Consider the following 27,928-nt stretch of genomic DNA (forward strand, 5'->3'; position numbering starts at 1 on the left):
CCCTCCTCCCACCCCATCTCTCTTCTCCTTCCTCCTCCCACCCCATCTCTCTTCTCCTTCCTCCTCCACCCCATCTCTCTTCTCCTTCCTCCTCCACCCCATCTCTCTTCTCCTTCCCTCCTCCCACCCCATCTCTCTTCTCCTGCCTCCTCCCACCCCATCTCTCTTCTCCTCCTCCTCCCACCCCATCTCTCTTCTCCTGCCTCCTCCCACCCCATCTCTCTTCTCCTGCCTCCTCCCACCCCATCTCTCTTCTCCTGCCTCCTCCCACCCCATCTCTCTTCTCCTGCCTCCTCCCACCCCATCTCTCTTCTCCTGCCTCCTCCCACCCCATCTCTCTTCTCCTGCCTCCTCCCACCCCATCTCTCTTCTCCTCCCTCCTCCCACCCCATCTCTCTTCTCCTGCCTCCTCCACCCCATCTCTCTTCTCCTGCCTCCTCCACCCCATCTCTCTTCTCCTCCCTCCTCACCCCATCTCTCTTCTCCTGCCTCCTCCCACCCCATCTCTCTTCTCCTCCCTCCTCCCACCCCATCTCTCTTCTCCTGCCTCCTCCCACCCCATCTCTCTTCTCCTGCCTCCTGACCCCATCTCTCTCTTCCTCCCTCCTCCCACCCCATCTCTCTTCTCCTCCTCCTCCCACCCCATCTCTCTTCCCTCCCTCCTCCCACCCCATCTCTCTTCTCCTGCCTCCTCCCACCCCATCTCTCTTCTCCTCCTCCTCACCCCATCTCTCTTCTCTCCTCCTCCCACCCCATCTCTCTTCTCCTGCCTCCTCCCACCCCATCTCTCTTCTCCTCTCCTCCCACCCCATCTCTCTTCTCCTGCCTCCTCCCACCCCATCTCTCTTCTCCTGCCTCCTCCCACCCCATCTCTCTTCTCCTGCCTCCTCCCACCCCATCTCTCTTCTCCTGCCTCCTCCCACCCCATCTCTATTCTCCTGCCTCCTCCCACCCCATCTCTTCTCCTGCCTCCTCCCACCCCATCTCTCTTCTCCTGCCTCCTCCCACCCCATCTCTCTCTTCTCCTGCCTCCCACCCCATCTCTCTTCTCCTGCCTCCTCCCACCCCATCTCTCTTCTCCTGCCTCCTCCCACCCCATCTCTCTTCTCCTGCCTCCTCCCACCCCATCTCTCTTCTCCTGCCTCCTCACCCCATCTCTCTTCTCCTGCCTCCTCCCACCCCATCTCTCTTCTCCTCCTCCACCCCATCTCTTCCTCCCTCCTCCCACCCCATCTCTCTTCTCCTCCCTCCTCCCACCCCATCTCTCTTCCCCTCCCTCCTCCCACCCCATCTCTCTTCTCCTCCCTCCTCCCACCCCATCTCTCTTCTCCTGCCTCCTCCCACCCCATCTCTCTTCTCCTCCCTCCTCCCACCCCATCTCTCTTCTCCTTCCTCCTCCCACCCCATCTCTCTTCTCCTCCCTCCTCCCACCCCATCTCTCTTCTCCTGCCTCCTCCCACCCCATCTCTCTTCTCCTGCCTCCTCCCACCCCATCTCTTCTCCCTTCCCCTCCTCCCACCCCATCTCTCTTCTCCTCCCTCCTCCCACCCCATCTCTCTTCCTCCCTCCTCCCACCCCATCTCTCTTCTCCTTCCTCCTCCCACCCCATCTCTCTTCTCCTTCCTCCTCCCACCCCATCTCTCTCTTCTCCTCCCTCCTCCACCCCATCTCTCTTCCCCTCCCTCCTCCACCCCATCTCTCTTCTCCTCCCTCCTCCCACCCCATCTCTCTTCTCCTCCTCCCACCCCATCTCTCTTCTCCTCCTCCTCCCACCCCATCTCTCTTCTCCTGCCTCCTCACCCCATCTCTCTTCTCCTGCCTCCTCCCACCCCATCTCTCTTCTCCTCCCTCCTCCCACCCCATCTCTCTTCTCCTCCCTCCTCCCACCCCATCTCTCTTCTCCTCCCTCCTCCCACCCCATCTCTCTTCTCCTTCCTCCTCCCACCCCATCTCTCTTCTCCTGCCTCCTCCCACCCCATCTCTCTTCTCCTGCCTCCTCCACCCCATCTCTCTTCTCCTCCCTCCTCCCACCCCATCTCTCTTCTCCTCCCTCCTCCCACCCCATCTCTCTTCTCCTGCCTCCTCCCACCCCATCTCTCTTCTCCTGCCTCCTCCCACCCCATCTCTCTTCTCCTGCCTCCTCCCACCCCATCTCTCTTCTCCTGCCTCCTCCACCCCATCTCTCTTCTCCTGCCTCCTCCCACCCCATCTCTCTTCTCCTGCCTCCTCCCACCCCATCTCTCTTCTCCTGCCTCCTCCCACCCCATCTCTCTTCTCCTGCCTCCTCCCACCCCATCTCTCTTCTCCTGCCTCCTCCCACCCCATCTCTCTTCTCCTGCCTCCTCCCACCCCATCTCTCTTCTCCTGCCTCCTCCCACCCCATCTCTCTTCTCCTGCCTCCTCCCACCCCATCTCTTCTCCTCCCTCCTCCCACCCCATCTCTCTTCTCCTCCCTCCTCCCACCCCATCTCTCTTCTCCTCCCTCCTCCCACCCCATCTCTCTTCTCCTCCCTCCTCCCACCCCATCTCTCTTCTCCTCCCTCCTCCCACCCCATCTCTCTTCTCCTGCCTCCTCCCACCCCATCTCTCTTCTCCTCCCTCCTCCCACCCCATCTCTCTTCTCCTGTCCTCCCTCCTCCCACCCCATCTCTCTTCTCCTGCCTCCTCCCACCCCATCTCTCTTCTCCTCCCTCCTCCCACCCCATCTCTCTTCTCCTCCCTCCTCCCACCCCATCTCTCTTCTCCTCCCTCCTCCCACCCCATCTCTCTTCTCCTTCCTCCTCCCACCCCATCTCTCTTCTCCTTCCTCCTCCCACCCCATCTCTCTTCTCCTTCCTCCTCCCACCCCATCTCTCTTCTCCTTCCTCCTCCCACCCCATCTCTCTTCTCCTGCCTCCTCCCACCCCATCTCTCTTCTCCTGCCTCCTCACCCCATCTCTCTTCTCCTGCCTCCTCCCACCCCATCTCTCTTCTCCTGCCTCCTCCCACCCCATCTCTCTTCCCCTCCCTCCTCCCACCCCATCTCTCTTCTCCTTCCTCCTCCCACCCCATCTCTCTTCTCCTTCCTCCTCCCACCCCATCTCTCTTCTCCTGCCTCCTCCCACCCCATCTCTCTTCCCCCTCCTCCTCCCACCCCATCTCTCTTCTCCTTCCTCCTCCCACCCCATCTCTCTTCTCCTTCCTCCTCCCACCCCATCTCTCTTCTCCTTCCTCCTCCCACCCCATCTCTCTTCTCCTGCCTCCTCCCACCCCATCTCTCTTCCCCTCCCTCCTCCCACCCCATCTCTCTTCTCCTTCCTCCTCCCAACCCATCTCTCTTCTCCTTCCTCCTCCCACCCCATCTCTCTTCTCCTGCCTCCTCCCACCCCATCTCTCTTCTCCTGCCTCCTCCCACCCCATCTCTCTTCTCCTGCCTCCTCCCACCCCATCTCTCTTCTCCTGCCTCCTCCCACCCCATCTCTCTTCCTCCCTCCTCCCACCCCATCTCTCTTCTCCTCCCTCCTCCCACCCCATCTCTCTTCTCCTGCCTCCTCCCACCCCATCTCTCTTCTCCTGCCTCCTCACCCCATCTCTCTTCCCCTCCCTCCTCCCACCCCATCTCTCTTCTCCTGCCTCCTCCCACCCCATCTCTCTTCTCCTGCCTCCTCCCACCCCATCTCTCTTCTGCCTCCTCACCCCATCTCTCTTCTCCTGCCTCCTCACCCCATCTCTCTTCCCCTGTCCTCCCACCCCATCTCTCTTCCCCTCCCTCCTCCCACCCCATCTCTCTTCTCCTTCCTCCTCCCACCCAATCTCTCTTCTCCTGCCTCCTCCCACCCCATCTCTCTTCTCCTCCCTCCTCCCACCCCATCTCTCTTCTCCTCCCTCCTCACCCCATCTCTCTTCTCCTCCCTCCTCACCCCATCTCTCTTCCCCTCCCTCCTCCCACCCCATCTCTCTTCCCCTCCCTCCTCCCACCCCATCTCTCTTCCTCCCTCCTCCCACCCCATCTCTCTTCCCCTCCCTCCTCCCACCCCATCTCTCTTCTCCTACCTCCTCCCACCCCATCTCTCTTCTCCTGCCTCCTCACCCCATCTCTCTTCCCCTGTCCCCTCACCCCATCTCTCTTGCCCTCCCTCGTCCCACCCCATCTCTCTTCCCCTCCCTCCTCCCACCCCATCTCTCTTCTCCTTCCTCCTCCCACCCCATCTCTCTTCTCCTTCCTCCTCCCACCCCATCTCTCTTCTCCTCCCTCCTCCCACCCCATCTCTCTTCCCCTGTCCCCTCACCCCATCTCTCTTCCCCTCCCTCCTCCCACCCCATCTCTCTTCCCCTGTCCCCTCACCCCATCTCTCTTCCCCTCCCTCCTCCCACCCCATCTCTCTTCCCCTCCCTCCTCCCACCCCATCTCTCTTCTCCTTCCTCCTCCCACCCCATCTCTCTTCTCCTGCCTCCTCCCACCCCATCTCTCTTCTCCTGCCTCCTCCCACCCCATCTCTCTTCCCTCCCTCCTCCCACCCCATCTCTCTTCTCCTTCCTCCTCCCACCCCATCTCTCTTCTCCTTCCTCCTCCCACCCCATCTCTCTTCTCCTTCCTCCTCCCACCCCATCTCTCTTCTCCTTCCTCCTCCCACCCCATCTCTCTTCTCCTGCCTCCTCCCACCCCATCTCTCTTCTCCTGCCTCCTCCCACCCCATCTCTCTTCTCCTCCCTCCTCCCACCCCATCTCTCTTCTCCTTCCTCCTCCCACCCCATCTCTCTTCTCCTTCCTCCTCCCACCACATCTCTCTTCTCCTTCCTCCTCCCACCCCATCTCTCTTCTCCTTCCTCCTCCCACCCCATCTCTCTTCTCCTGCCTCCTCACCCCATCTCTCTTCTCCTGCCTCCTCACCCCATCTCTCTTCTCCTGCCTCCTCACCCCATCTCTCTTCTCCTGCCTCCTCCCACCCCATCTCTCTTCTCCTTCCTCCTCCCACCCCATCTCTCTTCTTCTTCCTCCTCCCACCCCATCTCTCTTCTTCCCTCCTCCCACCCCATCTCTCTTCTCCTGCCTCCTCACCCCATCTCTCTTCTCCTGCCTCCTCCCACCCCATCTCTCTTCTCCTGCCTCCTCCCACCCCATCTCTCTTCTCCTGCCTCCTCACCCCATCTCTCTTCTCCTCCCTCCTCCCACCCCATCTCTGTTCCCCTCCCTCCTCCCACCCCATCTCTCTTCCCCTCCCTCCTCCCACCCCATCTCTCTTCTCCTGCCTCCTCCCACCCCATCTCTCTTCTCCTGCCTCCTCCCACCCCATCTCTCTTCTCCTGCCTCCTCCCACCCCATCTCTCTTCTCCTGCCTCCTCCCACCCCATCTCTCTTCTCCTGCCTCCTCACCCCATCTCTCTTCTCCTGCCTCCTCCCACCCCATCTCTCTTCTCCTGCCTCCTCCCCCCCCATCTCTCTTCTCCTGCCTCCTCACCCCATCTCTCTTCTCCTCCCTCCTCCCACCCCATCTCTCTTCCCCTCCCTCCTCCCACCCCATCTCTCTTCCCCTCCCTCCTCCCACCCCATCTCTCTCTTCTCCTTCCTCCTCCCACCCCATCTCTCTTCTCCTTCCTCCTCCCACCCCATCTCTCTTCTCCTGCCTCCTCCCCCCCCATCTCTCTTCCCCTCCCTCCGCCCACCCCATCTCTCTTCTCCTTCCTCCTCCCAACCCATCTCTCTTCTCCTTCCTCCTCCCACCCCATCTCTCTTCTCCTTCCTCCTCGCACCCCATCTCTCTTCTCCTGCCTCCTCCCACCCCATCTCTCTTCCCTCCCTCCTCCCACCCCATCTCTCTTCTCCTTCCTCCTCCCAACCCATCTCTCTTCTCCTTCCTCCTCCCACCCCATCTCTCTTCTCCTGCCTCCTCCCACCCCATCTCTCTTCTCCTGCCTCCTCCCACCCCATCTCTCTTCTCCTGCCTCCTCCCACCCCATCTCTCTTCTCCTGCCTCCTCCCACCCCATCTCTCTTCCTCCCTCCTCCCACCCCATCTCTCTTCTCCTCCCTCCTCCCACCCCATCTCTCTTCTCCTGCCTCCTCCCACCCCATCTCTCTTCTCCTGCCTCCTCCCACCCCATCTCTCTTCCCCTCCCTCCTCCCACCCCATCTCTCTTCTCCTGCCTCCTCCCACCCCATCTCTCTTCTGCCTCCTCACCCCATCTCTCTTCTGCCTCCTCACCCCATCTCTCTTCCCCTGTCCCCTCACCCCATCTCTCTTCCCCTCCCTCCTCCCACCCCATCTCTCTTCTCCTTCCTCCTCCCACCCAATCTCTCTTCTCCTGCCTCCTCCCACCCCATCTCTCTTCTCCTCCCTCCTCCCACCCCATCTCTCTTCTCCTCCCTCCTCACCCCATCTCTCTTCCCTCCCTCCTCCCACCCCATCTCTCTTCCCTCCCTCCTCCCACCCCATCTCTCTTCCCCTCCCTCCTCCCACCCCATCTCTCTTCCCCTCCCTCCTCCCACCCCATCTCTCTTCCCCTCCCTCCTCCCACCCCATCTCTCTTCTCCTACCTCCTCCCACCCCATCTCTCTTCTCCTGCCTCCTCACCCCATCTCTCTTCCCCTGTCCCCTCACCCCATCTCTCTTGCCCTCCCTCGTCACCCCATCTCTCTTCCCCTCCCTCCTCCCACCCCATCTCTCTTCTCCTTCCTCCTCCCACCCCATCTCTCTTCTCCTTCCTCCTCCCACCCCATCTCTCTTCTCCTCCCTCCTCCCACCCCATCTCTCTTCCCCTGTCCCCTCACCCCATCTCTCTTCCCTCCCTCCTCCCACCCCATCTCTCTTCCCCTGTCCCCTCACCCCATCTCTCTTCCCCTCCCTCCTCCCACCCCATCTCTCTTCCCCTCCCTCCTCCCACCCCATCTCTCTTCTCCTTCCTCCTCCCACCCCATCTCTCTTCTCCTGCCTCCTCCCACCCCATCTCTCTTCTCCTGCCTCCTCCCACCCCATCTCTCTTCCCCTCCCTCCTCCCACCCCATCTCTCTTCTCCTTCCTCCTCCCCCCCCATCTCTCTTCTCCTTCCTCCTCCCACCCCATCTCTCTTCTCCTTCCTCCTCCCACCCCATCTCTCTTCTCCTTCCTCCTCCCACCCCATCTCTCTTCTCCTGCCTCCTCCCACCCCATCTCTCTTCTCCTGCCTCCTCCCACCCCATCTCTCTTCCCTCCCTCCTCCCACCCCATCTCTCTTCTCCTTCCTCCTCCCACCCCATCTCTCTTCTCCTTCCTCCTCCCACCCCATCTCTCTTCTCCTTCCTCCTCCCACCCCATCTCTCTTCTCCTTCCTCCTCCCTCCCCATCTCTCTTCTCCTGCCTCCTCACCCCATCTCTCTTCTCCTGCCTCCTCACCCCATCTCTCTTCTCCTGCCTCCTCACCCCATCTCTCTTCTCCTGCCTCCTCCCTCCCCATCTCTCTTCTCCTTCCTCCTCCCTCCCCATCTCTCTTCTTCTTCCTCCTCCCACCCCATCTCTCTTCTTCTTCCTCCTCCCACCCCATCTCTCTTCTCCTGCCTCCTCACCCCATCTCTCTTCTCCTGCCTCCTCCCACCCCATCTCTCTTCTCCTGCCTCCTCCCACCCCATCTCTCTTCTCCTGCCTCCTCACCCCATCTCTCTTCTCCTCCCTCCTCCCACCCCATCTCTGTTCCCCTCCCTCCTCCCACCCCATCTCTCTTCCCCTCCCTCCTCCCACCCCATCTCTCTCTTCTCCTGCCTCCTCCCACCCCATCTCTCTTCTCCTGCCTCCTCCCACCCCATCTCTCTTCTCCTGCCTCCTCCCACCCCATCTCTCTTCTCCTGCCTCCTCCCACCCCATCTCTCTTCTCCTGCCTCCTCACCCCATCTCTCTTCTCCTGCCTCCTCCCACCCCATCTCTCTTCTCCTGCCTCCTCACCCCATCTCTCTTCTCCTGCCTCCTCACCCCATCTCTCTTCTCCTCCCTCCTCCCACCCCATCTCTCTTCCCCTCCCTCCTCCCACCCCATCTCTCTTCTCCTCCCTCCTCCCACCCCATCTCTCTTCTCCTGCCTCCTCCCACCCCATCTCTCTTCTCCTGCCTCCTCCCACCCCATCTCTCTTGTCCTGCCTCCTCGCACCCCATCTCTCTTCTCCTCCTGCCTCCTCACCCCATCTCTCTTCTCCTCCCTCCTCCCACCCCATCTCTCTTCTCCTCCCTCCTCCCACCCCATCTCTCTTCTCCTCCCTCCTCCCACCCCATCTCTCTTCCTCCCTCCTCCCACCCCATCTCTCTTCCCTCCCTCCTCCCACCCCATCTCTCTTCCCCTCCCTCCTCCCACCCCATCTCTCTTCCCTCCCTCCTCCCACCCCATCTCTCTTCTCCTGCCTCCTCCCGCCCCATCTCTCTTCTCCTCCCTCCTCCCACCCCATCTCTCTTCTCCTGCCTCCTCACCCCATCTCTTCCCCTGTCCCCTCACCCCATCTCTTCCTCCCTCCTCCCACCCCATCTCTCTTCCCCTCCCTCCTCCCACCCCATCTCTCTTCCCCTCCCTCCTCCCACCCCATCTCTCTTCTCCTTCCTCCTCCCACCCCATCTCTCTTCTCCTTCCTCCTCCCACCCCATCTCTCTTCTCCTTCCTCCTCCCACCCCATCTCTCTTGTCCTTCCTCCTCCCACCCCATCTCTCTTCTCCTGCCTCCTCACCCCATCTCTCTTCTCCTGCCTCCTCACCCCATCTCTCTTTTCCTGCCTCCTCCCACCCCATCTCTCTTTTCCTGCCTCCTCCCACCCCATCTCTCTTCCCCTCCCTCCTCCCACCCCATCTCTCTTCTCCTTCCTCCTCCCCCCCCCTCTCTCTTCTCCTTCCCCCCCCCCCCCCATCTCTCTTCTCCTGCCTCCTCCCACCCCATCTCTCTTCCCTCCCTCCTCCCACCCCATCTCTCTTCTCCTTCCTCCTCCCAACCCATCTCTCTTCTCCTTCCTCCTCCCACCCCATCTCTCTTCTCCTTCCTCCTCCCACCCCATCTCTCTTCTCCTGCCTCCTCCCACCCCATCTCTCTTCCCCTCCCTCCTCCCACCCCATCTCTCTTCTCCTTCCTCCTCCCAACCCATCTCTCTTCTCCTTCCTCCTCCCACCCCATCTCTCTTCTCCTGCCTCCTCCCACCCCATCTCTCTTCTCCTGCCTCCTCACACCCCATCTCTCTTCTCCTGCCTGCTCCCACCCCATCTCTCTTCTCCTGCCTCTTCCCACCCCATCTCTGTTCACCTGCCTCCTCCCACCCCATCTCTGTTCTCCTGCCTCCTCCCAGTCCATCTCTTCTCCTACCTCCTCCCACCCCATCTCTCTTCTCCTGCCTCCTCCCACCCCATCTCTCTTCTCCTGCCTCCTCACCCCATCTCTCTTCTCCTCCCTCCTCCCACCCCATCTCTCTTCCCCTCCCTCCTCCCACCCCATCTCTCTCTTCCCCTCCCTCCTCCCACCCCATCTCTCTCTTCTCCTGCCTCCTCCCACCCCATCTCTCTTCTCCTCCCTCCTCCCACCCCATCTCTCTTCTCCTGCCTCCTCACCCCATCTCTTCCCCTGTCCCCTCACCCCATCTCTCTTCCTCCCTCCTCCCACCCCATCTCTCTTTCCTGCCTCCTCCCACCCCATCTCTCTTCCCCTCCCTCCTCCCACCCCATCTCTCTTCTCCTTTCTCCTCCCACCCCATCTCTCTTCTCCTTCCTCCTCCCACCCCATCTCTCTTCTCCTTCCTCCTCCCACCCCATCTCTCTTGTCCTTCCTCCTCCCACCCCATCTCTCTTCTCCTGCCTCCTCACCCCATCTCTCTTCTCCTGCCTCCTCCCACCCCATCTCTCTTTTCCTGCCTCCTCCCACCCCATCTCTCTTCTCCTGCCTCCTCCCACCCCATCTCTCTTCTCCTTCCTCCTCCCACCCCATCTCTCTTCTCCTGCCTCCTCCCACCCCATCTCTCTTCTCCTGCCTCCTCCCACCCCATCTCTCTTCTCCTTCCTCCTCCCACCCCATCTCTCTTCTCCTTCCTCCTCCCACCCCATCTCTCTTCTCCTTCCTCCTCCCACCCCATCTCTCTTCTCCTTCCTCCTCCCACCCCATCTCTCTTCTCCTGCCTCCTCCCACCCCATCTCTCTTCTCCTGCCTCCTCCCACCCCATCTCTCTTCCCTCCCTCCTCCCACCCCATCTCTCTTCTCCTTCCTCCTCCCACCCCATCTCTCTTCTCCTTCCTCCTCCCACCCCATCTCTCTTCTCCTTCCTCCTCCCACCCCCTCTCTCTTCTGCTTCCTCCTCCCACCCCATCTCTCTTCTCCTGCCTCCTCACCCCATCTCTCTTCTCCTGCCTCCTCACCCCTTCTCTCTTCTCCTGCCTCCTCACCCCAACTCTCTTCTCCTTCCTCCTCCCACCCCATCTCTCTTCTCCTTCCTCCTCCCACCCCATCTCTCTTCTTCTTCCTCCTCCCACCCCATCTCTCTTCTCCTGCCTCCTCACCCCATCTCTCTTCTCCTGCCTCCTCCCACCCCATCTCTCTTCTCCTGCCTCCTCCCACCCCATCTCTCTTCTCCTGCCTCCTCACCCCATCTCTCTTCTCCTCCCTCCTCCCACCCCATCTCTGTTCCCCTCCCTCCTCCCACCCCATCTCTCTTCTCCTCCCTCCTCCCACCCCATCTCTCTCTTCTCCTGCCTCCTCCCACCCCATCTCTCTTCTCCTGCCTCCTCCACCCCATCTCTCTTCTCCTGCCTCCTCCCACCCCATCTCTCTTCTCCTGCCTCCTCCCACCCCATCTCTCTTCTCCTGCCTCCTCACCCCATCTCTCTTCTCCTGCCTCCTCCCACCCCATCTCTCTTCTCCTGCCTCCTCCCACCCCATCTCTCTTCTCCTGCCTCCTCCCACCCCATCTCTCTCTTCTCCTCCCTCCTCCCACCCCATCTCTCTTCTCCTCCCTCCTCCCACCCCATCTCTCTTCTCCTGCCTCCTCCCACCCCATCTCTCTTCTCCTGCCTCCTCCCACCCCATCTCTCTTCTCCTGCCTCCTCCCACCCCATCTCTCTTCTCCTGCCTCCTCCCACCCCATCTCTCTTCTCCTGCCTCCTCCACCCCATCTCTCTTCTCCTGCCTCCTCACCCCATCTCTCTTCTCCTGCCTCCTCCCACCCCATCTCTCTTCTCCTCCCTCCTCCCACCCCATCTCTCTTCCCCTCCCTCCTCCCACCCCATCTCTCTTCTCCTCCCTCCTCCCACCCCATCTCTCTTCTCCTGCCTCCTCCCACCCCATCTCTCTTCTCCTGCCTCCTCCCACTCCATCTCTCTTCTCCTGCCTCCTCTCACCCCATCTCTCTTCTCCTGCCTCCTCCCACCCCATCTCTCTTCTCCTGCCTCCTCACCCCATCTCTCTTCTCCTCCCTCCTCCCACCCCATCTCTCTTCCCCTCCCTCCTCCCACCCCATCTCTCTTCCCCTCCCTCCTCCCACCCCATCTCTCTCTTCTCCTGCCTCCTCCCACCCCATCTCTCTTTCCTCCCTCCTCCCACCCCATCTCTCTTCTCCTGCCTCCTCACCCCATCTCTTCCCCTGTCCCCTCACCCCATCTCTCTTCCCCTCCCTCCTCCCACCCCATCTCTCTTCCTCCCTCCTCCCACCCCATCTCTCTTCCCCTCCCTCCTCCCACCCCATCTCTCTTCTCCTTCCTCCTCCCACCCCATCTCTCTTCTCCTTCCTCCTCCCACCCCATCTCTCTTCTCCTTCCTCCTCCCACCCCATCTCTCTTCTCCTTCCTCCTCCCACCCCATCTCTCTTCTCCTGCCTCCTCACCCCATCTCTCTTCTCCTGCCTCCTCACCCCATCTCTGTTTTCCTGCCTCCTCCCACCCCATCTCTCTTTTCCTGCCTCCTCCCACCCCATCTCTCTTCCCCTCCCTCCTCCCACCCCATCTCTCTTCTCGTTCCTCCTCCCACCCCATTTCTCTTCTCCTTCCTCCTCCCACCCCACCTCTCTTCTCCTGCCTCCTCCCACCCCATCTCTCTTCCCTCCCTCCTCCCACCCCATCTCTCTTCTCCTTCCTCCTCCCAACCCATCTCTCTTCTCCTTCCTCCTCCCACCCCATCTCTCTTCTCCTTCCTCCTCCCACCCCATCTCTCTTCTCCTGCCTCCTCCCACCCCATCTCTCTTCCCCTCCCTCCTCCCACCCCATCTCTCTTCTCCTTCCTCCTCCCAACCCATCTCTCTTCTCCTTCCTCCTCCCACCCCATCTCTCTTCTCCTGCCTCCTCCCACCCCATCTCTCTTCTCCTGCCTCCTCCCACCCCATCTCTCTTCTCCTGCCTCCTCCCACCCCATCTCTCTTCTCCTGCCTCCTCCCACCCCATCTCTCTTCCCCTCCCTCCTCCCACCCCATCTCTCTTCTCCTCCCTCCTCCCACCCCATCTCTCTTCTCCTGCCTCCTCCCACCCCATCTCTCTTCTCCTGCCTCCTCCCACCCCATCTCTCTTCCCCTCCCTCCTCCCACCCCATCTCTCTTCTCCTGCCTCCTCCCACCCCATCTCTCTTCCCCTCCCTCCTCCCACCCCATCTCTCTTCTCCTGCCTCCTCACCCCATCTCTCTTCCCCTGTCCCCTCACCCCATCTCTTCCCTCCCTCCTCCCACCCCATCTCTCTTCCCCTCCCTCCTCCCACCCCATCTCTCTTCCCCTCCCTCCTCCCACCCCATCTCTCTTCCCCTCCCTCCTCCCACCCCATCTCTCTTCTCCTGCCTCCTCCCACCCCATCTCTCTTCTCCTGCCTCCTCCCACCCCACCTCTCTTCTCCTGCCTGCTCCCACCCCATCTCTCTTCTCCTGCCTGCTCCCACCCCATCTCTCTTCTCCTGCCTCCTCCCACCCCATCTCTCTTCTCCTGCCTCCTCCCGCACCCCATCTCTCTTCCCCTGCCTCCTCCCACCCCATCTCTCTTCTCCTGCCTCCTCCCACCCCATCTCTCTTCTCCTTCCTCCTCCCACCCCATCTCTCTTCTCCTGCCTCCTCCCACCCCATCTCTCTTCTCCTGCCTCCTCCCACCCCATCTCTCTTCTCCTGCCTCCTCCCCCCCCATCTCTCTTCTCCTGCCTCCTCCCACCCCATCTCTATTCTCCTGCCTCCTCCCACCCCATCTCTTCTCCTGCCTCCTCCCCCCCCACCTCTCTTCTCCTGCCTCCTCCCCCCCCATCCCTCTCTTCTCCTGCCTCCTCCCACCCCATCTCTCTCTTCTCCTGCCTCCTCCCACCCCATCTCTCTTCTCCTGCCTCCTCCCACCCCATCTCTCTTCTCCTGCCTCCTCCCACTCCATCTCTCTTCTCCTGCCTCCTCCCACCCCATCTCTCTTCTCCTGCCTCCTCCCACCCCATCTCTCTTCTCCTGCCTCCTCACCCCATCTCTCTTCTCCTCCCTCCTCCCACCCCATCTCTCTTCCCCTCCCTCCTCCCACCCCATCTCTCTCTTCCCCTCCCTCCTCCCACCCCATCTCTCTCTTCTCCTGCCTCCTCCCACCCCATCTCTCTTTCCTCCTCCCTCCTCCCACCCCATCTCTCTTCTCCTGCCTCCTCACCCCATCTCTTCCCCTGTCCCCTCACCCCATCTCTCTTCCTCCCTCCTCCCACCCCATCTCTCTTTTCCTGCCTCCTCCCACCCCATCTCTCTTCCCCTCCCTCCTCCCACCCCATCTCTCTTCTCCTTCCTCCTCCCACCCCATCTCTCTTCTCCTTCCTCCTCCCACCCCATCTCTCTTCTCCTTCCTCCTCCCACCCCATCTCTCTTGTGCTTCCTCCTCCCACCCCCTCTCTCTTCTGCTGCCTCCTCACCCCATCTCTCTTCTCCTGCCTCCTCAGCCCATCTCTCTTTTGCTGCCTCCTCCCACCCCATCTCTCTTTTGGTGGCTGCTCCCACCCCAGCTCTCTTGCCCTCCCTCCTCCCACCCCATCTCTCTTCTCCTTCCTCCTCCCACCCCATCTCTCTTCTCCTGCCTCCTCCCACCCCATCTCTCTTCTCCTGCCTCCTCCCACCCCATCTCTCTTCTCCTCCCTCCTCCCACCCCATCTCTCTTCTCCTTCCTCCTCCCACCCCATCTCTCTTCTCCTTCCTCCTCCCACCCCATCTCTCTTCTCCTTCCTCCTCCACCCCATCTCTCTTCTCCTTCCTCCTCCCACCCCATCTCTCTTCTCCTGCCTCCTCCCACCCCATCTCTCTTCTCCTGCCTCCTCCCACCCCATCTCTCTTCTCCTCCCTCCTCCCACCCCATCTCTCTTCTCCTTCCTCCTCCCACCCCATCTCTCTTCTCCTTCCTCCTCCCACCCCATCTCTCTTCTCCTTCCTCCTCCCACCCCATCTCTCTTCTCCTTCCTCCTCCCACCCCATCTCTCTTCTCCTGCCTCCTCACCCCATCTCTCTTCTCCTGCCTCCTCACCCCATCTCTCTTCTCCTGCCTCCTCACCCCATCTCTCTTCTCCTGCCTCCTCCCACCCCATCTCTCTTCTCCTTCCTCCTCCCACCCCAGCTCTCTTCTTCTTCCTCCTCCCACCCCATCTCTCTTCTCCTGCCTCCTCACCCCATCTCTCTTCTCCTGCCTCCTCCCACCCCATCTCTCTTCTCCTGCCTCCTCCCACCCCATCTCTCTTCTCCTGCCTCCTCACCCCATCTCTCTTCTCCTCCCTCCTCCCACCCCATCTCTGTTCCCCTCCCTCCTCCCACCCCATCTCTCTTCCCCTCCCTCCTCCCACCCCATCTCTCTCTTCTCCTGCCTCCTCCCACCCCATCTCTCTTCTCCTGCCTCCTCCCACCCCATCTCTCTTCTCCTGCCTCCTCCCACCCCATCTCTCTTCTCCTGCCTCCTCCCACCCCATCTCTCTTCTCCTGCCTCCTCACCCCATCTCTCTTGTCCTGCCTCCTCCCACCCCATCTCTCTTCTCCTGCCTCCTCCCACCCCATCTCTCTTCTCCTGCCTCCTCACCCCATCTCTCTTCTCCTCCCTCCTCCCACCCCATCTCTCTTCCCCTCCCTCCTCCCACCCCATCTCTCTTCTCCTCCCTCCTCCCATCCCTTTTCTCTTCTCCTGCCTCGTCCCTCCCCATCTCTCTTCTCCTGCCTCCTCCCACGCCATCTCTCTTGTCCTGCCTCCTCCCACCCCATCTCTCTTCACCTGCCTCCTCACCCCATCTCTCTTCTCCTGCCTCCTCACCCCATCTCTCTTCTCCTGCCTCCTCCCACCCCATCTCTCTTCTCCTGCCTCCTCACCCCATCTCTCTTCTCCTCCCTCCTCCCACCCCATCTCTCTTCCCCTCCCTCCTCCCACCCCATCTCTCTTCTCCTCCCTCCTCACCCCATCTCTCTCTTCTCCTGCCTCCTCCTCACCCCATCTCTCTTCTCCTGCCTCCTCCCACTCCATCTCTCTTCTCCTGCCTCCTCCCACCCCATCTCTCTTCTCCTGCCTCCTCCCACCCCATCTCTCTTCTCCTGCCTCCTCACCCCATCTCTCTTCTCCTCCCTCCTCCCACCCCATCTCTCTTCCCTCCCTCCTCCCACCCCATCTCTCTTCTCCTCCCTCCTCCCACCCCATCTCTCTCTTCTCCTGCCTCCTCCCACCCCATCTCTCTTCTCCTCCCTCCTCCCACCCCATCTCTCTTCTCCTGCCTCCTCACCCCATCTCTCTTCCCCTGTCCCCTCACCCCATCTCTCTTCCCCTCCCTCCTCCCACCCCATCTCTCTTCCCCTCCCTCCTCCCACTCCATCTCTCTTCCCTCCCTCCTCCCACCCCATCTCTCTTCTCCTTCCTCCTCCCACCCCATCTCTCTTCTCCTTCCTCCTCCCACCCCATCTCTCTTCTCCTTCCTCCTCCCACCCCATCTCTCTTCTCCTTCCTCCTCCCACCCCATCTCTCTTCTCCTGCCTCCTCCCACCCCATCTCTCTTCTCCTGCCTCCTCACCCCATCTCTCTTTTCCTGCCTCCTCCCACCCCATCTCTCTTCTCCTGCCTCCTCCCACCCCATCTCTCTTCCCCTCCCTCCTCCCACCCCATCTCTCTTCTCCTTCCTCCTCCCACCCCATCTCTCTTCTCCTTCCTCCTCCCACCCCATCTCTCTTCTCCTGCCTCCTCCCACCCCATCTCTCTTCTCCTCCCTCCTCCCACCCCATCTCTCTTCTCCTTCCTCCTCCCAACCCATCTCTCTTCTCCTTCCTCCTCCCACCCCATCTCTCTTCTCCTTCCTCCCACCCCATCTCTCTTCTCCTGCCTCCTCCCACCCCATCTCTCTTCTCCTCCCTCCTCCCACCCCATCTCTCTTCTCCTTCCTCCTCCCAACCCATCTCTCTTCTCCTTCCTCCTCCCACCCCATCTCTCTTCTCCTTCCTCCTCCCACCCCATCTCTCTTCTCCTTCCTCCTCCCACCCCATCTCTCTTCTCCTGCCTCCTCCCACCCCATCTCTCTTCTCCTGCCTCCTCCCACTCCATCTCTCTTCTCCTTCCTCCTCCCACCCCATCCCTCTTCCCCTGCCTCCTCCCCCCCCCCCTCTCTTCTCCTGCCTCCTCCCACCCCATCTCTCTTCTCCTGCCTCCTCCCACCCCATCTCTCTTCTCCTGCCTCCTCCCACCCCATCTCTCTTCCCCTCCCTCCTCCCACCCCATCTCTCTTCTCCTCCCTCCTCCCACCCCATCTCTCTTCTCCTGCCTCCTCCCACCCCATCTCTCTTCTTCTGCCTCCTCCCACCCCATCTCTCTTCTCCTGCCTCCTCCCACCCCATCTCTCTTCTCCTGCCCCCTCCCACCCCATCTCTATTCTCGTGCCTCCTCCCACCCCATCTCTCTTCTCCTGTCCTCCCACCCCATCTCTCTTCCCCTCCCTCCTCCCACCCCATCTCTCTTCTCCTCCCTCCTCCCACCCCATCTCTCTTCTCCTGCCTCCTCCCACCCCATCTCTCTTCTCCTGCCTCCTCCCACCCCATCTCTCTTCTCCTGCCTCCTCCCACCCCATCTCTCTTCTCCTGCCTCCTCCCACCCCATCTCTCTTCTCCTGCCTCCTCCCACCCCATCTCTCTTCTCCTCCTCCCACCCCATCTCTCTTCCCCTCCCTCCTCCCACCCCATCTCTCTTCTCCTGCCTCCTCCCACCCCATCTCTCTTCTCCTGCCTCCTCCCACCCCATCTCTCTTCTCCTGCCTCCTCCCACCCCATCTCTCTTCTCCTGCCTCCTCCCACCCCATCTCTCTTCTCCTGCCTCCTCCCACCCCATCTCTTCTCCTCCTCCTCTCCCAACCCATCTCTCTTCTCCTCCCTCCTCCCACCCCATCTCTCTTCCCCTCCCTCCTCCCACCCCATCTCTCTTCTCCTCCCTCCTCCCACCCCATCTCTCTCTTCTCCTGCCTCCTCCCACCCCATCTCTCTTCTCCTGCCTCCTCCCACCCCATCTCTTCCCCTGTCCTCCTCCCACCCCATCTCTCTTCTCCTTCCTCCTCCCACCCCATCTCTCTTCTCCTCCCTCCTCCCACCCCATCTCTCTTCTCCTTCCTCCTCCCACCCCATCTCTCTTCTCCTTCCTCCTCCCACCCCATCTCTCTTCTCCTTCCTCCTCCCACCCCATCTCTCTTCTCCTTCCTCCTCACCCCATCTCTCTTCTCCTTCCTCCTCCCACCCCATCTCTCTTCTCCTTCCTCCTCCCACCCCATCTCTCTTCTCCTTCCTCCTCCCACCCCATCTCTCTTCTCCTGCCTCCTCCCACCCCATCTCTCTTCTCCTGCCTCCTCCCACCCCATCTCTCTTCTCCTGCCTCCTCCCACCCCATCTCTCTTCTCCTGCCTCCTCCCACCCCATCTCTCTTCTCCTGCCTCCTCCCACCCCATCTCTCTTCTCCTGCCTCCTCCCACCCCATCTCTCTTCTCCTGCCTCCTCCCACCCCATCTCTCTTCTCCTGCCTCCTCCCACCCCATCTCTCTTCTCCTGCCTCCTCCCACCCCATCTCTCTTCTCCTGCCTCCTCCCACCCCATCTCTCTTCTCCTGCCTCCTCCCACCCCATCTCTCTTCTCCTGCCTCCTCCCACCCCATCTCTCTTCTCCTGCCTCCTCCCACCCCATCTCTCTTCTCCTGCCTCCTCCCACCCCATCTCTCTTCTCCTGCCTCCTCCCACCCCATCTCTCTTCTCCTGCCTCCTCCCACCCCATCTCTCTTCTCCTGCCTCCTCCCACCCCATCTCTCTTCTCCTGCCTCCTCCCACCCCATCTCTCTTCTCCTGCCTCCTCACCCCATCTCTCTTCTCCTCCCTCCTCCCACCCCATCTCTCTTCTCCTGCCTCCTCCCACCCCATCTCTCTTCTCCTGCCTCCTCCCACCCCATCTCTCTTCTCCTTCCTCCTCCCACCCCATCTCTCTTCTCCTGCCTCCTCCCACCCCATCTCTCTTCTCCTCCCTCCTCCCACCCCATCTCTCTTCTCCTTCCTCCTCCCACCCCATCTCTCTTCTCCTTCCTCCTCCCACCCCATCTCTCTTCTCCTTCCTCCTCACCCCATCTCTCTTCTCCTGCCTCCTCCCACCCCATCTCTCTTCTCCTGCCTCCTCCCACCCCATCTCTCTTCTCCTGCCTCCACCCACCCCATCTCTCTTCTCCTTCCTCCTCCCACCCCATCTCTCTTCTCCTTCCTCCTCCCACCCCATCTCTCTTCTCCTGCCTCCTCACCCCATCTCTCTTCTCCTGCCTCCTCACCCCATCTCTCTTCTCCTGCCTCCTCCTCACCCCATCTCTCTTCTCCTGCCTCCTCCCACCCCATCTCTCTTCTCCTTCCTCCTCCCACCCCATCTCTCTTCTCCTGCCTCCTCACCCCATCTCTCTTCTCCTGCCTCCTCACCCCATCTCTCTTCTCCTGCCTCCTCACCCCATCTCTCTTCTCCTGCCTCCTCCCACCCCATCTCTCTTCTCCTGCCTCCTCCCACTCCATCTCTCTTCTCCTGCCTCCTCCCACCCCATCTCTCTTCTCCTGCCTCCTCCCACCCCATCTCTCTTCTCCTGCCTCCTCCCGCCCCATCTCTCTTCTTCTCCCTCCTCCCACCCCATCTCTCTTCTCCTGACTCCTTCCACCCCATCTCTCTTCTCCTGCCTCCTCCCACCCCATCTCTCTTCTCCTGCCTCCTCCCACCCCATCTCTCTTCTCCTGCCTCCTCCCACCCCATCTCTCTTCTCCTGCCTCCTCCCACCCCATCTCTCTTCTCCTGCCTCCTCCCACCCCATCTCTCTTCTCCTGCCTCCTCCCACCCCATCTCTCTTCTCCTGCCTCCTCCGCCCCATCTCTCTTCTCCTCCTCCTCCTCCCACCCCATCTCTCTTCTCCTGCCTCCTTCCACCCCATCTCTCTTCTCCTGCCTCCTCCCACCCCATCTCTCTTCTCCTGCCTCCTCCCACCCCATCTCTCTTCTCCTGCCTCCTCACCCCATCTCTCTTCTCCTGCCTCCTCACCCCATCTCTCTTCTCCTCCCTCCTCCCACCCCATCTCTCTTCTCCTCCCTCCTCCCACCCCATCTCTCTTCTCCTTCCTCCTCCCACCCCATCTCTCTTCTCCTGCCTCCTCCCACCCCATCTCTCTTCTCCTTCCTCCTCCCACCCCATCTCTCTTCCCCTCCCTCCTCCCACCCCATCTCTCTTCTCCTTCCTCCTCCCACCCCATCTCTCTTCTCCTTCCTCCTCCCACCCCATCTCTCTTCTCCTTCCTCCTCCCACCCCATCTCTCTTCTCCTCCCTCCTCCCACCCCATCTCTCTTCTCCTTCCTCCTCCCAACCCATCTCTCTTCTCCTTCCTCCTCCCACCCCATCTCTCTTCTCCTTCCTCCTCCCACCCCATCTCTCTTCTCCTTCCTCCTCCCACCCCATCTCTCTTCTCCTGCCTCCTCACCCCATCTCTCTTCTCCTGCCTCCTCACCCCATCTCTCTTCTCCTGCCTCCTCCCACTCCATCTCTATTCTCCTGCCTCCTCCCACCCCATCTCTCTTCTCCTGCCTCCTCCCACCCCATCTCTCTCTTCTCCTGCCTCCTCCCACCCCATCTCTCTCTTCTCCTGCCTCCTCCCACCCCATCTCTCTTCTCCTGCCTCCTCCCACCCCATCTCTCTTCTCCTGCCTCCTCCCACCCCATCTCTCTTCTCCTGCCTCCTCCCACTCCATCTCTCTTCTCCTGCCTCCTCCCGCCCCATCTCTCTTCTCCTGCCTCCTCCCGCCCCATCTCTCTTCTCCTGCCTCCTCCCGCCCCATCTCTCTTCTCCTCCCTCCTCCCGCCCCATCTCTCTTCTCCTCCCTCCTCCCGCCCCATCTCTCTTCTCCTGCCTCCTCCCACCCCATCTCTCTTCTCCTGCCTCCTCCCACCCCATCTCTCTTCTCCTGCCTCCTCCCACCCCATCTCTCTTCTCCTGCCTCCTCACCCCATCTCTCTTCCCCTCCCTCCTCCCACCCCATCTCTCTTCCCCTCCCTCCTCCCACCCCATCTCTCTTCTCCTGCCTCCTCCCACCCCATCTCTCTTCCCCTCCCTCCTCCCACCCCATCTCTCTTCTCCTGCCTCCTCACCCCATCTCTCTTCCCCTGTCCCCTCACCCCATCTCTCTTTTCCTGCCTCCTCCCACCCCATCTCTCTTCCCCTCCCTCCTCCCACCCCATCTCTCTTCTCCTTCCTCCTCCCATCCCATCTCTCTTCTCCTGCCTCCTCACCCCATCTCTCTTCTCCTGCCTCCTCACCCCATCTCTCTTCTCCTGCCTCCTCCCACCCCTTCCCTCCCTCCGTTAGTTCCCAAGTGCAGTTGCTTGTGTTCAGATTCAAGTTTCTGCTGGAGTGCTCGCCAAGTGGCTTAAGCATTCAAGCAAGCACTCCATTCAAAACCATTCATAAGGAACAGCTGTCTTGGGAAGCACTACTTAGCTACTTGGTAACTGAACACACCCCTGGACATCTCGACAGCATCCAGAGCATACAAAACGCCGACAAAAGGACAGTTTTTTTAATTGAAGATGTCATGAAAATGTACATAAACTCAGAGGTGATGTTCATTGTACGAAAGTGTACGACTGTACGTGTACATTTCATACAACTTTAAAGTTTACGTGTTCATGATGAATATCTGGGTAATTTCCCCAGCGGCCTCCCGACTGTTTCATTACGTATGCAGCGATTTCATGACGAAGCCGATTTTAATGTTTGTTTACTTCACATAATACACAAAGTGAATTACATGTCCATCAGTTTGTTTTGTTGCCTTTGTTTCCTCAAAACGGTACCTTTATTTAACGATAGAAGACGCATTGTTCAGTCTTCAAATGTAAATCAAAGGCCGATAAATAATCGGAGTTTCGTGGAGCGAAAAGGATGGCGGCAATTTCTCGACGGCTGGAGGAGAAGGCGTAGCCTCTGGAATGGGCGGCGCGTACGATCCACCCACAGACCCACAGACACAAACTCAGCTTTGTATATTAGATAAAGTTTCTTGTATGTACACAGTGGACTTGTTCATCTGATTGCATATGGAATCCATGATGTTGTAAATTGTCATTTATTTATTTCCTCGTCCTCCCATGTCTTGTGTCCTCAGACTTCGGGCAGAGGGACACGTGAACGGCAGCAATGGTACGGCGGCTATCCTGATAGACATCGTGAATCGGACGTGAGGAAAAGTGAGGGAGAAGGCAACAGATTGAAAATGGAAAGGAAGGAAGATCATGAGAGGGTTGAGGAACCGGTTGAGGTTGGGAGTAGAGGTGATGTTGAAACGGTAGATGTGGAGTTTTGTGAGAAGAACATGAAGGACAACAGTGTATCAGTAGACAATGTAGAAAATATGGATGTGAGGGATGATGAAGCATTGAACCATGGTGGTGGTGGTTTCGTCGTGGATGGAGGTGAGGTAGTATTGGGTCAGGTTGTGGACTCGACAGTGGATATGGGATTGGGTAGCCGTGAAGCTTTGGGTGAGAGTGATGGCAGGGATTGGGGCTTCGTAAGGAATGAGCCTGGAGAGAAGGTAACCATGGAAGACTTTTACCGAGCACTACATATCGTGGGACCATCGGTGCTGCGGTGCGGTTATGCACCACGTGCCATTCCTCTTCTCACCTGGGATGACATTGGAGGGCTGCAAGGAGTTAAGCTAAAATTGCAGCAGGTGGGTGAGATAATTTGTGAAATATTTTCTCGTGAAGGATAATATTTACTTCAACTTGTGATAACCACAACTACTGTGCACGCAGTGCATCGAGTGGCCTCTGCGGAACCCCGCTGCTCTTCGGAGGCTTGGCGTGACTCCACCCCGAGGGGTTCTGCTTTACGGGCCTCCTGGCTGTGCCAAGACGAGTCTGGCTCATGCAGCAGCCAATGGTTTCACCGTTTCCTTCTTGTCGGCCGGTGCTGCCGATATATTTTCTCCTGGTTTTGGGGATCCTGAGAAGACACTAGTTGAGGTTCACACTTTTCTTTCACATTTTTGCATGACTGATGGGATTTTGAAATCCTTTCCTTATCTTTTTTTTTTTTTTAAATAACAACATAAAAGATTTAGTAATCAGTTATGTAACCTACAGCTTTTTCGGCGTGCACGAGCGTCAGCACCGTCACTGCTATTCCTGGATGAGCTAGATGCCATGCTTTGTGTACGTGCTGGAGCCCGAGGTGATGGAGGTGCCGCGGCACGACTGCTGTCCACTCTACTTACAGAGATGGACGGAGTGGGCCATCGCTTATCGGACAGCAAGTCACGCGTGTTATCGCCGCATTCTTGTGCTGAAAGTGGAGTCGAATGCGCAATGGCGTCGGTGGGGTTGGACGATTGTGAGAATGATCGACAGATGGATGTGGAGAAGTGGGGTAACCAAGATAATTCTGTAAGTAAAGAATCACTGCTGCCTCCACACCACCACATGCACTCATCATATCACCAAGATAACATAATTTATCAACACATTCCAGAGATATAACCCCATAAACTGACCTTTCTGCTCTAACTGGAGCCACTTGTTTACCTGCGCAAACAGCACATTTGAAGTCAGCTACCGCCTGCAGTCTATGCCAGCAGTTGCAGTATTTATACAATATTGAATTGCTACCCACAACTTTTTTACAGACAGCACAGGGCCACCTCCCTCTTTTTTTTTTCCACACTTTCTTCTCCCACACCACAAACAAGTACTTTTGTTTTCCCTGTATTTACTTTCAGTCCTATGGCTTCCATACCCTTCTTTCATAGTGCACATTTACCCATTACCTCTTCCATACTGTCGGCTATCAACACCAGGTCATCAGCATACAGGAGCTCCCAAGGTGAGCCTCCTCTAAATTCCTGTGATATAGCCTCAAGAACCAGAATGAACAGGATTGGGCCAAGACTGAACCCTGATGAACACCCACTTTCACTTCAAAATCCTCACTCTGCACTCCATTTACCCTCGCAGAAGTTTTTGAGGCATGATACATTGCATCATCATTTAATTAATTTTTTTTAATATACAAAACACACTCAAATTCATGTGATTATTTTGATTGCTTGTGACTCCCTCGCCCGGCTTGCCGCTCTGGTTGGCATTTAATGCAATGGTATTTCAGCCGTGCACAAGAGAGCTGTACTCCATGTTTTTGATAACCCGTGGTTGTGATTTGTGAATCTTGTGGTTGCTAGGCGGTTCTTGTGCTAGCTGCTACCAATCGTCCCGAGTTGATCGACGAAGCGTTGCTCCGGCCTGGCCGCCTCGATCGTCGGATATACGTACCTCCACCGGATGTTCAGGTACACACTTTGACCCATATTCACCGTTGAACCGCAACTACCTGCTAATTATACTTTCTGATGTTTCCAACAATTTATTCTTCCATTCAAAGAAAAGGAATTGCATTTTATTTAAGGTATAATTTAGAAGTTTAATAAAAACTTGAGAGACACACGCACGAACGCACGCACGAACGCACGCACGCACGCACGCACGCACGCACGCACGCACGCACACACAGACCGTTCTGTCCAATGTGGTTATGAGCTTGTCATGTGGAATGTTTGTGTATAATGTGAAAAAGTCATAAGTTGATAAACATTTATTAATGTTGTGGATACTTGTATATACTAATACTGTCGATTACAGGTTCAGAATTATCAATGATCCAGAATTTTTTAATATCGGAATAAAACCTCGCCTTTTCATGGGAATTTTTCAAGCATTTATAAATTAGTTTCACCACCCCTGTAATACTACCTGACAATGGTTTCAAACTGCATTCTCTACTTGCGATGATGAACCTCATCTTAAGCCGCGGTCACACCTTGACGATTTAGCCAGCGTATGCCGATTTATGAAAAATTTGTCTAAAACGCTGGCACACGTCGAATACGATATGGGTACGTTATGTGTACGTTAGGTGCACGCTGAAAAACACTACCATAGGTCGTATTACGCTGGTTTAAAACGTTGTACTTTTTGGTTGTCCAAAAAATTTTGCATGCTTGAAATTTTACGACTAGACGTACTCGGCGTTTGGCTCACACGTTCCGCTACACTGGCCATAAGTTTTAGGCACGTTATGCGATCGTTGACACACATTAATTGTATGTTACTCATAAGTCTAAACGCGTAGAGGTAACATTCGCGTACCCGAAACTTATTTCTAACCTATGAGTAACGTTTTGTAAGCACGCTACACGAACGTTGTTCACACTTAGCAACACGCTACTTGAAAGTTCCTTATACGTCGAAACACATCAAAGTAATGTTTAGGGTACCCGTGACTTATTTATAACCTATGAATCACGTGCTTGGGAATTATCACGCTATGCATACGCTAGACTATCGTTGGGCATAGGTTGTGGATGACTAAAACACGATAAACAATCGTTGGTATAACTTATCTTTTAGTTATCGAAGCGTTCTGTGTTCATTACTCGTACATTATGCATTTGTCAGTCGTTTTTAATACTTTAAAAAGTAAAACAAAGAAATATTTCATCGTGTGAAGGAGGAAAAAAAATTAGCCGAAAAGAACATCGAACAATGGTGCAAAGTAGTCTCCTATTCGTGGATCCATCATCACCCACATCACATCATCCAACGAGGATCCATCATCACCCACACCCTCCCCATCACGCTCACATACTACTACTTCCAATGCTACTACTACAACGACTACTACTATTACTACTGTCACGCACACCAACTACTACTAATAGTATTACTACTACTGATATGACTGGCATTGACATCTACTCAACATGGACTCTGGAACAATAATGGGTTCCTCTTGTGAAGCCCATTTGTATATACCAATTCCCCTTAACGCTGCCAATACGCCATCACACGGTAGATGTAAGTTAGAAACACGTTCAGTAAGTGCTGTGGTCGTCCGGAAGACGTCAATCTAATTCGTCTACATACGACAATGTGCGTTTTAGATACGTTACAAATAGGTTCATAGCATGTTACTCAAAGGTTAGAAGCACGTTATACTTAGGTTCAAAGCATGCTACACATAGGTTAAACGCACGTTACTCATAGGTTCATAGCACACTAGTCATTGGTTCAAGGCAAGTTACAAATAGGTTCAATGCACGTGACTCATAGGTTTCAAGCACGTTAAACATAGGTTCAGAGCACGCTACTCATAGGTTAAAAGGACGTTACCCATTGGTTGAAAATTAGGTTGCGGGTATGTTAAATATTACCTTGACGTGTTTCGACTTATGAGTAACCTACAAGTAACGTGTGTCCGTCGTGTGTAAACAATCGCGGAGCGTGCCAGGAACATATGACAACGCATGCAGAACGTGTTAGCCATACGCCGAGTACGTCGTAAAATTTTCAGCATGCTTGAAATTTCACGACGTATTACACGTACCACGTAATATGACAGCGTACTTCATTGTTTTCCAGCATACTCTTCACGTATACACAACTTACCTATACCGTATTTCACGTGCGCCTCGCATTTTAGACACATTTTTCATAGGCCGGCATACTTGGCAAAATCGTCAAGGTGTGACTGCGATGTTGACACTTCAAATTCTCAGGCGGTTATGATTTAAATCGGCGTCCGGCAGGTTTTTAACAGGCTACGCCACGAGTTCGCCGGCGATACGTTTAGCGCGCTATGTGTAAGTTAAACTATCGTCGGGCATAGGTTGTGAACGCCAACAACAGGCTAAGCATTCGTTTGTAAAAGTTATCAATAACACAACGAAACGTTCTGTGCCCGTTACTAATATGTTATGCATACGACCAACACGTTATGAATACGCCCAAAACTTTAAAAAAAACATCAAAATTTCAGCGTACGCCAACGTTTTACATACATTTTTATATGTTGCCATTGCTGGCTAAAACGTCAAGGTGTGACAGGGCCCTTACAAGGGGTTTTGTGCATTTTTGGGATCTAGTAAATGTGTGGTTTATGGTGTTTATCTGGAACTAACATCACTTGTCTCTGGATTGTTTAAAACTACTTTTGGATTATTGATTTGAACTTTTCTTTTCAAATCAACTATTCTCTGTTTTTTTTTTTTTTTTTTTACATGTTTCTCGACCTCCTCCAACCATAAAGCCATTTGTGTGTGTTTGGTACTTTGAGTTTTTCAATTTGTTCTCTCATCCATTCGGTCAATCCTATCACTGTAAGTTCCATTGCCTTATTCCAGTTAATCCTTTTATTTTCTCTAAAATTTGGTCCTTTTGTAAGTAATGCATGCAGCTTTCTATCTTTCACGATTCTGAGATCACCTGTGATAATGTGTTTATGATGTTGATCTTTAAATACGGAATGTTCACAATTACAATGATGTGTTACTCCACCATTCTTCCACTTCTATAGATTGCACAGTTTCCTTGTAGTTGAATATTTTTCCCCTAATTGCATTTGTAAAGCGCACACAACCCTTGGTCTCTCTCTGTCTCTTTGTCTCTCTGTGTCTTTCTCTGTCTCTCTCTGTGTCTCTCTGTGTCTGTCTCTCTCTGTGTCACTCTGTGTCTCTGTGTCTCTATGTCTCTGTGTCTGTCTGTCTCTGTCTCTGTCTCTTGTAATTTTTTCTGGAAGTTTACCCCACACTTCCTTATGTTGGAGTATTTCCTCTGGAGTGATCATTTCCATCCCTTTATCAGACATAATTTTGATGATGTCATTGTCTTTTCTGCGATTAGCTTCTTTGGGATTGCCTTTGTATATTCGTTGGTCAATCACGTCCAAAATATTGATCTTAATTCTACTGCTGTTAATTAATCGTACAGATATTTGATATGTTAATATTGAACCGCTCATTTCTGATTTGTTTTGTGTCTGTAACTCGATGTGGTTTTCTTGGTTTTCATCTTGCTGTGACCTCTTTATTCGTATCACCCTGAAAGAATTGCGAGACGATTTATTGCCCCTGTCTGTCTGTCTGTCTGTCTGTCTGTCTGTCTGTGTGTGTGTCCAAATCTACATATTTCTGATTTTTTTTCTCTGCAACCTCGTGTCCGATTGATGTGAAACTTTAAACATTGGGGAGAGACTCCGCACGGAGAATATTTTATTGATAACTCTGACTTCGTAGGTCACATGGTGTGGTAGCCGTATTTGATGAAAGGAAATAAATTTGCACATCATCTTCTCCGAAACCGCTCAACGAAAAAAAATGAAACTTGGCATATGTCAACTCCCCATGGGGTACATATGGTGATAACGATGATGTCATCGGTGAAGTGGTCTTCCAGCCATAATTTGTTGAATCAGAATCCTTATTCGAAAAATCTGAAACTTCATATATCTGATCTGCGACCAGATATGAGTGAAAAATGTAATCCATGATGTCATCGGTCACGAGGTCTGGCAGCCATATTGGATTGAAAATCTAAACGTTTTAAGAATAAAAAATCTTCTTCTCTGGAACTGCTTAACAGATCGATGCAAAACTTCATCCATATGATTGACTAGGCACGGGGAATATAATTTGAATTTTTTTTTCACATTCACCTTC

General features: G+C 56.3%; 1 protein-coding gene across 7 annotated transcripts in view; it reads left to right on the forward strand.

The window, feature by feature from the left end:
• The window catches only part of LOC147017721 (ATPase family gene 2 protein homolog B-like), a 62,143-nt gene that overhangs the window by 22,290 nt on the left and 11,925 nt on the right, over positions 1–27,928 (forward strand). For 6 of the 7 annotated variants that reach the window (XM_085847557.1, XM_085847561.1, XM_085847558.1 and 3 more), the window contains 4 exons: positions 21,542–22,111; positions 22,197–22,406; positions 22,527–22,826; positions 23,618–23,725. In XM_085847557.1, coding sequence (XP_085703683.1) covers positions 21,542–22,111; positions 22,197–22,406; positions 22,527–22,826; positions 23,618–23,725 — 1,188 coding nt within the window. The remainder of the gene's footprint in view (positions 1–21,541; positions 22,112–22,196; positions 22,407–22,526; positions 22,827–23,617; positions 23,726–27,928) is intronic. The other variant, XR_015049609.1, reaches the window with a different exon arrangement.

Source organism: Eptatretus burgeri, chromosome 11, assembly GCF_056783735.1.
Source record: "Eptatretus burgeri isolate ZD-2024b chromosome 11, Ebu_testis_v1, whole genome shotgun sequence".
NCBI lineage: Eukaryota > Metazoa > Chordata > Myxini > Myxiniformes > Myxinidae > Eptatretus > Eptatretus burgeri.